General features: G+C 36.6%; 1 protein-coding gene and 1 long non-coding RNA gene across 2 annotated transcripts in view; one reads left to right on the forward strand and one right to left on the reverse strand.

Moving 5' to 3' along the window:
* Positions 1-6972, reverse strand: part of LOC122355137 — a 25870-nt gene extending 18898 nt beyond the window's left edge. The window contains exon 1 of the long non-coding RNA XR_006252171.1: positions 6858-6972. This is a non-coding gene — a long non-coding RNA (uncharacterized LOC122355137). The remainder of the gene's footprint in view (positions 1-6857) is intronic.
* fshr (follicle stimulating hormone receptor) lies at positions 388-9535 on the forward strand. The gene is made up of 10 exons (XM_043253167.1): positions 388-873; positions 3717-3788; positions 4971-5045; positions 5188-5259; positions 5553-5627; positions 5853-5933; positions 6505-6573; positions 6664-6738; positions 6915-7100; positions 8038-9535. The coding sequence occupies exons 1-10, from the start codon at positions 491-493 to the stop codon at positions 9158-9160; spliced, it is 2211 nt and encodes a 736-aa protein (XP_043109102.1). The 5' UTR covers positions 388-490; the 3' UTR covers positions 9161-9535.
* The last annotated feature ends 2112 nt before the right edge of the window (positions 9536-11647 follow it).

The following is an 11647-nucleotide window of genomic DNA, read 5'->3' on the forward strand; positions in this document are numbered from 1 at the left end:
CAGCCCCACTTCACGTTACGCATCTTTAAAAACCCGCGTCCACACTCATATTGTACAAGCTGAGAAACCTTAGCTTGACTGGGATTAGCTAAGAGCGAGCGTGAGTGTATCTGTTTGGTGTCAGTGTCTGAACACGCAGTCCGCTGCTATCAAACTTACACATGTCAGACTCAAACAAAACTTTTTAAGACTAAACAGCTCAGCCCATCGGAGTAAGACCAGCACTCGTCGGCTGTAATTTCCCAACCTTCATTCAGAAAAGGACTTTGTACACAAGCAGAAATGTGAAAAGGAAAAAATACGTGTTTACGGAGTAGTAGTTCTAAAAAAAACAAAAAAAAAACAGCAACATTGGTAACTACTAAATGAGAACTGTTTTGCATGTAGCTTTTCTGGGACTTTCAGAGCTCAGTATAGATGGGGAGGACCGCATTCGCTTTTTGAAGAAAAGGATGAGAGGAGGAGAGAAATAAGGTTTTGGAGGGGAGGAATGAACAAAACATTTGTTTGTTATCAGAGAACCTCTCTCCCAAGGTCTCCCTGTAGAGCTTCTGACCAGAACGCCTCTTTGAAAGAGATCAACCTCCCTGTGGCTTCACTAGAACAGTCCACTACAACCAGAAAACACCAAGCTACTCACAGAGACCCATCTCAGAAGTCATTCACAAACACTGCAAAAGACCTGAAAGAGAAGATGATAAAGAGGATGGCGTTGCTGATGATGCTGTACTTCAGTTTCGGCTGCTTCATACCGCAAACGGAAGGCATTTTTGCTGTATCTCATTCCTGCTCATTCAATGGTTCGACCCGATATTTCTTCTGCAACAAGGTCCATGAGATTCCAAGATATATACCGAAAAATACTACTTTTGTGTGAGTATAAACACACACACAAACAAATGCACAATTAAATACACAGCATATAATTCCTCACTTCAAATATTTTGATGCTGCCTAGTTGTTTTGGATGCTGAAGATACACTATGTTTAGTTAACTAAAATTATTGTTTTTTTTATCATTAAATTGAAATACAGAGTTGAAATAAAACGAAATAAATGTTAGATATTATATATAATTTTATAAATAATAATTGTGAAAACTTACTAAAATTACTCAAATTGAAGAAAATAAATATTAAATGAGGAAAATTGCAAAAGCGTATATAAAAATAAAATAAAACAGAAAATATAAAACGAACAGTATAATAGTATATATAACAATAACACTGACTTAGAATGTGTATGGTAAGAGTAAAAATGTAGGTGGATAAATCAGTATAATAAATATTTATACAAAATATTATTATTAAAAATGTAAACAAAATGTTTTGTTTTTTTTAGCATTTTTTGTAATTCAAAACAAACGATATCGTATTTAATCTTAATTTCTTTTATGAAAATTACAGTAATTGATGCACTAATTTTATTACGTTTCTTTGAAATAAATACATTTTAATGGAAGTTGTAACGAAAGTAATAAACAACACTGGCAACTTGACAGTCTAATTAAAAACCTGAGATTCTCAGTGACATTGTTATTGTTCCAAAGCTTGTTATTGTGGTTTGGTGAGAATGTGATTGATGAAGAATTCATGTTTCTTTTGTGAGACCCAGAATATTTTTTTGCAATCTCAAGGCTATCTTCTCTCATACAGATTCTCGAGCCTGACACGGGGGAGTGTGTTTTTATGTTCAATGTTTTTCATGCATTGCATGAAGTCATTTGTTATTTCAACCAGTAATAATAAAAAAAAAGAGAGAGAGAGGGGTAAAGTGAAGATGAAATGATTCCATCTTTGACTCCTCAAGCAGGTTAATGGTGGATTCTGTTTTGAACTGACTGCCAATCAGTTTAGATAAGGTTGCCCAACTCAATCTATCTGAAGATTCCCAGCTGGATCAAACATTTCAACCTGACTAGGCTTTTTTTTTTCCTGTGCCTCTATGCTTTGCGTTCCTTATTTCATACTTCTTTGCTTTTCCATTTTGCAAAAAGCATCACATTTCAGCTTGTGTGTCTCGGCGTGTCAGTCTTACTCTACTCAGCACTGAAAGAACGAACAGTCCTGTGCTCGATAGCAAAATGTTCATGCTGCAGATGTTTTATCTCTTTATAACTGTAAATAGGCTAATGTCTCTGAAACATTACATGGTGTACCACAAACCGAATCACAAAAATACAAAATATAGCTTGCTTTCAAACACTTCCTCCATCGGCCATTTAGATAACCCCACCCCAAACTCAGTCAGAGATCAAAAGCAGTCAAAAAGATATAGCGATTCTCCTAATCTTTAATATCTGTATCTCTTGTACCAGATTTACTTTCCCGCACGCTTTACAAAGGATTCATGTCCGGAGCGCTTTGTGTAATTGTGCTGTCTGCATTTCTGAGGGATTACAGGACTGAATATCCACAGGGAGAACACACAGACACTAATGACAACGTGCAATAAGAATTACACAAAAAAAATTCTCGACAGTAAATAGATTATTTGCAGTCTGTAAATAGGCTACTGGTAATTGTGTTTCCATTTCTCATAACATTTCGCATCTTGAATGACCTAGTTTCTGCTATGACTCATTCCGCTCATACTAACTTTCATGAGAACCTATTAGATTCCTGAAGTGGAAGATTGGTGTAAGTTCACAAATATACTTGGAAAGAGTTTTTAGAGCAACGCGCACAAACACGTGCACAGATACTCTAAATTTAAACCAGTCTTGATCTCGTGAGAAAATGAAGCTTGTAGACTTGAGAGAACGAATTTGTAATGAATTTGTGCAACGTGATTTGTATGGAAACGTGATTTTTCCATACTGAATTTATGCCAATATACCCAACACGCAGCAAAAGCGGCAAAGCTGTTTTTTTCTTGGTGTCAAATTATAATATGGTGGTGACCGACAATTATTTAAAAATGAATAAGATAAATTGAAGCATGCCTTCCATGTTTGTGCGCCCATAGAAAATCGCTATCAAAAGATCTACAAACTTATTAAACTAGTGTTGTGAACTTTTTTCTTTGCCGAAGAAGAGACCAGGAGACTTTTAGTATACTTTTTTAAAAGTAGAAGTTCCTTTTTATTGAGAACTTGCCCGTGAGTTGCTGCAGTCATCAAGAAGTCTAATAACTGAGGCGGTGATGTATTGTAGTTTATGTACATTTAGGGGAGCGCTTCTCAGGAATGGAGACAAAGCACTTTGGGTGATGAACTCAAAACAAAGCATGCAAATGAAGTATTCAGGTATAGATACCTTCCCCTATTACACCAGTCCTAATCCAATCAGCTTTAGACTACTCAAATACTGGGGCAGAGGCACCAAGAGCCATTACAAACAAAAGACTTACAATATTGACTTACAACAAGAAAACAGGAACTGGTGGGAACATCTTGCCACAAACCTAGCTTGAGAGAATCACCTGCCTGATCCGATCACATCTCCAGCATAAATGCCAAACACAATGTTTTTTACTGTGGCTTTTTTATTAGATTCTTAAATTTGTGATCCCACACTAGATACAAGCTGAGTGATTGGGAATCTAATGAAAGCAAAATACTAAAAAACACCTCAAATGGGTGTCGACTTTTATGTAGGAACGCTTATAATACCACACTCACCTCCGAGTAGACTGTGCTATTTATAACTGTAACACGTTGATGGTAATAAATTGCTGGATGGTGAATCACATCTCTTCTGTCTAATTTTGAGCAGGGAGATCAAACTGACTCAGATCAGCGTGCTTCGCCGAGCAGCCCTGTCTGAACTACACGAGCTGAAGAGAATGTGAGTGCAAAGTGTGAAGGACACCGAGCTGTTTACTATTAAAACATGGAAGTGTATATTCAGCAAGAATCCAAAGCATTCAATCAAACACTTAAAAGCCAGAGAAATTGCTACTGAATGCACACAACTCTTCTTGGTCTTGGCTTAGTTTTGACTTAATGCAAAACCGCATAAACACATGATATTTAGTCTCGACTGAATATGTTTAGACTTTGATATGGAACATGATGTTTAACAGTGACCCAAACACTAGAGATATGTATCGCAGTATTAAAATAGTGCAAAAACGATAGAATAATTGACAAGTGTTTTTTTGTTTTTTGTTCAGAGAAATAAAAACAAAGTTTATTTATTGTTAGAATTGTTTTCATGGAATAATGTAAGGAATAATTCACCCAAAAAAGATGATGAAATTTTGGATTACATCGCTTGCTCACCAATGAACCTTCTGCACTAAATGGGCGGCTAGAGTTCGAACAGCCAATAAAAACCATCAAAGTAATACACTATTAAACCAGTCTATCATTTAATATCTTGCAATATCTTGTTTGTAAGAAACAAATCCACAAATATGATGTTTTAACTTTAAACCATCGCTTTTCTATGTTTCCTTCAGTAAAAGTCCATAACCTGTTGTCCTTTCACATGGAAAAAATCATTTGTTTTAGAGCTATTTTTGACTGTTTTTGGATGCAAATAGTGCCTGGTCTGTACATATTTCTCTCTTGATTCGGATAAGACTTCTTTTTTTTACTGGAGAAAGCAGTTATATGGATAGTTGGTATGGATAGATATTTCAGCCAGAAATGAAGTTCTAAACACCTTTTCACACAGCTTTCTGCTTCACAAAATGTTAACTGATGGACTGGAGTAATGTGTATTACTTGTGGATAACAGTTAAAACTCTTATGGAACTCTTATGGTGCCCATTCACTGCATTAGCCAGCAAGCCAATTTTTTCCCCAAATCTGTTCCATTGACGAAACAAACCGAACTTGGATGGCCTGAATGTGATAACATTTTCAGTACATTTTCAGATTTGGGCGAGTTATTTTTTTGTGAGAAATCAAAAGCAAACACTGATCATTGTGCATCATGATAATTAAGATTTTGTCACCACTATGATGTATTGCAATCCGTCTTAAAAGCTTTAGACCTTCGTAAAACTATTCTCCTCCTCAGAGTGCTGTCTGAAAATGATGCTCTTGAGCGAATTGAAGACTACGCCTTCTACAACCTGACAGAGCTAAAGGAAATGTATGTTGCTGCACTACATGTGGAAATTACAGCCAGTAACATTCTGGTCAAAACACTACTTTGGTGGCTAATAATTTGAATCGCAAATTGTAGTAAATAATATGAAAGACAGTTTGATTTTACCTATTCATCTATCTGACAGTACTATTACAAAATCAAAACATCTTGTGATCCACAAAGATGCCTTCTGGAGACTTCCAAAGCTACAGTATCTGTGAGTTCTCTTCTGTCTTCATTACCGTTGTCAAGTAAATTCTGAATCATTTTGGTCTCATGCTGCAATTTAAAGGGAGTATATTTTCCCAAAAGAGTTCCAGTCTATCACTGAGTTATGGTAAAAGTCCTGAAAGACCTCAGTAAAAGCAGAATGACCTAAACGCGGGTCAATATCCGTATGAAATGTTTCTCACAGGAAACAAAGGCAGTAGATACAAAGATAAAAAAAAACAAATGTCTCTCTGACATATTACAATCATTAATCTTGTCTGTATGTGTGTGTTCCTTTAGGACTATATCAAACACTGGTCTTAAAATCCTGCCTGATTTCTCTAAGATCAACTCTGCTGCTCTTGAATTTCTATTGTAAGTCTCTACTCTTGTTGTTAATGTATACATTGTAAAAAAAAAAAAAAAAACAGAGACATTTACAATAAAATACTAGATGCTGTGGTTGGCAGAACTCTAACATAAAAAACACTGCAACAACATTTTAGGATTACAGACAATTCTTAAATACTTACAAAGTATTTATCAATATAGTACAGCTGATCTATACTAAATCTATGCTATAACATATCTATGTTACAGTGATCTACAAGATAACATGCACATAGATGTGATCCCAAGTAACGCTTTCCTCGGATTGACCAGTGCCACCATAACTGAGCTGTAAGTGTGCAAGTGTCATTAATAACTCCCAAAGAGTTATTCTTTATGTGAGAAATTAATAATGTTAATAATGGGTTATTAAATTGTTGAAAATGAATGCACATACTTAAAGTTATTCTTGGATTATGTAAAAAAAAAAACTATTTCTAAATAATAATGTAGCAAAACGGCATGTATTTAACATTTACATTTACATACACAAAAATGAAACATTCAGAATAATAAGAGACTAAATTAACTAATTTTACTGTATTCAGTTTAAATGTTACTTTTAATTTAGCATATTAAATTGACATGTTTGTATATTTAAGATAAATGCTGTTCTTTTGAACTCTATTTATTCAAAGAATAAAAAAAATTAATCACAACTGTCTTCAACATTTATGATGTTGAGAAGTGTTTCTTAAGCATATTCTTCAGCATATTACAATGATTCCCGACACTGAAGAGTAATTATGCTTTCTCATTGCAGTAATTGGTTACAGTGTAAAAAATATTAAAACAGAAAAGTTATTATATCTTACCAACTCCAAACTTTTAAAAAGTGACCTAACTAAATGTTTTACTGCAGGAGATTAACAAAGAATGGGATCCGTGAGATAGAAAGCTATGCATTCAATGGTACCAAAATTGAAAAACTGTGAGTTCCTTTATATATATATATTCATAAATTAGCATCTCACATAAAACCTCTAATCTTTCATCTAATCCCCTGCTCTCTTTCTCACAGCTTTCTCATGGGAAACCAGCAGCTGAGTCATATCCACAAGTATGCCTTTATAGGAGCCGAAGGCCCCATCGTTCTGTAAGCATGAACAACTTTGACTTTCAATAACAATACAACTCACCAGCTGGAGCACCACACACCCACTTTATGTCCTAAAGACAAACTCCTACAGCAAAGCCGGATTCTCTCGCACTAACCTCGTCGAGCCATGCATCCAGTCCTGCTAGACACTGAAATGGCTGCTGTCATTACAGGGACATCTCACGTACTTCTGTCCGCACCCTGCCAGAAAGCATGCTGAGGACTCTTAAGCTTCTGACAGCCACTTCTGTCAACTCTCTGAGAAAGCTTCCCAGCCTGGAGCTGTTTACTGAGCTCACGCAAGCCAACCTGACCTACCCCAGCCACTGCTGTGCCTTCAAAAACTTCAAGAAGCACAAGTCAGTTTTATCATGTCACACTTTACTCATCTTAATATTTTTTCCAAACGCGTGTGGATTTCTTCCTTTTACAAAAGGGAGAATGTTTCTGCTGTTTGTTCCATAGAATGCAATTGGCTAAGAACAAAGAAGTGCAAAAGCTGCCAAAACTACCAAAAAGCACCATAAAAGTTCACATACAGGGAAATATTTGCTGACCAGATTTGGTATGATAAACATTTTCAATTCAGCTGTTGTTTGGTTTTGTTGAGAAAGCTTTTAATCTTTTCCATTATATACTGATTAAAGCTACAATCAGATTTGAATTTTAGCCAAACTTTGTCAGCTTTAGTTTAATAAACACTATATATAATCCTTTAATTAATAAAATATTTTTTTAATATGTAAAAACTGTGACAGGAAGGTGTCAAAAAGTAATTTTATAGTAAAATTATAGTAATTTTTGCTTCTTATAAGCGCCTCCTACTGTCAGAGAATGAATGTGCATTTTCATTCATCATCTTTTTGTATGCATTTATCTGAACATACAAATTACATGCAAAATGAAAACCTACAAATAGTCTTTCTCTCCCTCCCATAGTGTATATTATTAGAAATATGAAATATTTGTAAATATGATCATTCATATGAATTCGTAAAATATCATTTGTATGTTTTCGAACAATCTGCTTTTGCGGCACTACCAATTTAGGGGTTGCGTTTTGTCTTAAATTTTTTCTCCCCCCTTAAAATATCGAAAAATTTCTGTACGATTCACACTGTACAAATGCATACAAACAAATCTCTCGTACAGCTTCAGAAGAATATCACGCATAAGTCTTAATTACTACTTCTACGATGCCTGTTTTCATTTTATTACGAGCTGGTCACAAAAAGACTTTTCTTCATTAAAAGCCGAAAGCTCAACACTTGTTTTATATTAACTCTATTCACACAGGCCTGTGAAGAATCAAATGTGTGACGATTCTGGCGCCTTCCTCTTGGAGCCATACTTCTTTGACGAGCACTGCAAAGATGTAATAGAAGTGACCTGCTACCCCAGACCAGATGCATTCAACCCCTGCGAGGACATCATGGGTTTTACATTCCTGCGTGTTCTGATCTGGTTCATCAGCATATTGGCCATCGTGGGCAACTGTGCAGTCCTCCTGGTGCTTCTCACGAGCCGCTACAAACTGACTGTTCCCAGGTTTCTAATGTGCCACCTGGCTTTCGCGGACCTTTGCATGGGCATTTACCTGTTGATCATCGCCATCAAGGACTTTCAGACACAGTCCCACTACTACAACTACGGCATAGACTGGCAGACGGGAGCTGGGTGCCATACGGCAGGCTTCTTCACAGTCTTCTCCAGCGAGCTGTCTGTTTACACTCTGACTGCCATTACCCTGGAGCGCTGGCACACCATCACTTACGCTATGCAGAGGGAACGCCAGCTGCGCCTGCGCCATGCCTGCACGATAATGACGGCTGGGTGGCTTTTCGCCCTGCTGACTGCTCTGATGCCCATTTTGGGAGTGAGCAGCTACAGTAAGACCAGCATCTGCCTGCCAATGGATGTAGAAACGGTGCTTTCGCAAGGTTACGTGATGCTGCTGCTTCTACTCAACGTAGCTGCTTTTCTAATCGTTTGCGTGTGTTATATGAGCATCTACCTGACCGTACACAATCCCGCCTTCGTTCCTGCCAATGCAGACATGCGTATAGCAAAGCGCATGGCTGTGCTCATTTTCACCGACTTCTTGTGCATGGCTCCCATCTCGTTTTTTGCCATCTCCGCATCCTTGAAGCTACCGCTGATCACCGTCTCTCACGCCAAAGTCTTGTTGGTGCTTTTTTACCCCATAAATTCCTGCTCAAACCCGTTTCTCTACGCCTTCTTCACACAAACCTTTAAGAGGGATTTCTTCATTCTGACCAGCCGATTCGGCTGCTTTAAAACACGTGCGCACATTTACCGCACGGAGATCTCTTCGGGGCAAAACGGAGCCATGGTGCCTTCGCCAAAGACTAGCGATGGAACACTGTATTCCTTGGTACACGTCGCTCAAGTGCACTGATCACTAACTCGGTCCACCAGAATATGCTGCTTGGAAGCTGAAACGAGGATAAATAAGGAAAGATTGAAATTGCGGAAGATTTCTATGGCATGGGGTAAAGGCATCTCATTCTGTTTTTTGGGTTTTTTTTATTTGTATTTGCAGTGCTTGACCTCTCGGGTCAAATGATTCAGATGTCGTTTGAAGCACATGATCCATTCGCAAGATGCTGCTTGAATGACCTTTGACATATCCTGCTTGGATTAGTGCACAAAAATTGAGATTTAGGTGATTTCTTTAGTATGAATAATGCAGATCTCTACATCTTTCAGTAGGCATGCAGCGTTACATATTGTCAAATAACGGAATTCATACTTCTGAAGTGAAAAGATGAAAAGAGGATGCTTTAAGACGCTTTAAGGCTTGCTGATACCGGTGACCAACATGCAAGGTCAACATGTAAAAAATAATAAATAAAAATAAAGATATTGTAAACCATTAAGAGTGTTTTTTTGCACATTTGTTCATTTTATATGACCAAAAATAATAGTATAAAGTACAAATAATTACACTATAGAAAAATCTCCAGTTCCGTTCAGATGGTTTTGTTATTTCAGTTCTCATGTATACTGAAACTGAAAAGACATTTATAGCCCTTGCCATTGCCTACTCTTATCAGAAATATTTAGCACTGGAATGATTTGTTCAAGGTCACTATAACCTCGCAGACCAACCGCAGCATGAGAGAGGATGTCTGAGAGAAGTTTAAAGTTGAATGAATTTATGGTACAACCAATGAATCCTTCACTGGACATTAACACAGCGGAGTCTACTTCTGCTTTACATGAACTGAGGCACAATTTAAAACCCAAGTTAGGAGGGAATTTCACTCTGTCCGAGACTTGACTGTGTTCTTATCTTTGCACCTGCAATAATGTTTAAGCTCCGAGACAGAGAGCTGTTGTTCTGCTGATTTTTTTTTTTGGTAGTAATGTTTGCCTCAGTGCTGGAGTGGAGCGATGGGAGTGTGTGGCAGTTACAGCTGTGCAATACAGCACCCTGAACTCAAACCTCAAATGGGCTGAGGAAGTTCATAAAAAAAAAAAAAGAGGAATCTGTTACAAAGATATGGCTCATGTATCAAGGCCGGGGGTTCAATGCCATAAGTCAAGGGAACAGTGAACAGCAAGAAAGCCACACACTGAGAAGGAAGAGAATAGTTGCTGCAACCATTACAACTTTATTCTACTTTTAAATTATTTTTAAAAACAAATTTTAGCAGATTGAGACGGGCTTTTAAAAGTAATGATTGCGGCTCGCTGCATTTTAATTCCTACATCCACATTGAAAACGGAGATTATTATATTAAGTCAGCACTATGAATATTTCTGTACGCAATAAGAACACGATCCAGTAAGAAGTCTATGGCTGTAACTGACCGCTGGATGGCGCTGTAATCCATCAAAAAGTATAAAGCAAGTAAAAAAAACACTCGCATGTTGATCTTAGTGCTACAGCATGAGGTGGTTATACGGTTCAGGGTATGCAGATATTCTGTATTACCCAAGATAAACAAAGCTTGTGGACGATCATCCCACAGTGCAATGCGCTTGACGTCATTATCAGCTGTGATTACAATCTTTTGACCTGGTGTTTGATTGAACTAACAAATGTCGACATACACAAACTGGATAAAAAGGTGGTCTTTTTTTTTTTAGATTACGACTAGATGGAATTTAAACCAATCTAAGTATGCAACTTAATAGTACTGTGTTTTTATTAACATTATCCCAATACTTTCACTTACCATTTTTCCAAAAAAAAAAAAAAAAAAAAAATGTAAAAAATTAAAAATAGTAGTAGACAAGGCATACATTGTATATTTTCGCAGGATTCATTAGCTAGGATTCCATACGGAACAGTCTTAAAGTATATTCACACCAAGGACGATCGCTGTAACGATAACTATGAAGTTAATAATCATTCTTTGAGAATAGGAAAATTCACAGCTGTAATGATAACCTTGCTACAAAGTGGAATGGATTCATAAGAATTTTAAAACATTGACAGCAAATTAGAATAAACACTATGCCCCATTACAATATTGTAGTCTAATAGCGTAGAAGCTAATATAGTTAGCATTCTTGTCCTGCTGCTTTTAAACTATTTTCAACATTTATTTGAAGGTTGCATTTTACCCCCCAGTGGCAGTCACACAGAACTTCTAAACTGGTTAAAGCAGAAATTACCTTCCCCGGTCAAATAAATGAATAATGAATGTAGGAATTTTGCAGTTATTCCCATTTTACAGAAACAATGTTCAAAGAGTAATGTTCTAATGTAAAAAAAAAAATAATAATAATAATAAAATAAAAATACCACCGTAATTTTCATTTAAAATACTTTTACAAATGTAAACAAATAAATACATAAATATATAGGGTCTTAATGGGAAAAGGCCTATAATATACTACAATGAAAACATTAAAAATTTTAATTACTCGATGG

This window comes from Puntigrus tetrazona, chromosome 12 (genome assembly GCF_018831695.1).
Source record: "Puntigrus tetrazona isolate hp1 chromosome 12, ASM1883169v1, whole genome shotgun sequence".
In the NCBI taxonomy this organism is placed as follows: Eukaryota; Metazoa; Chordata; class Actinopteri; order Cypriniformes; family Cyprinidae; genus Puntigrus; species Puntigrus tetrazona.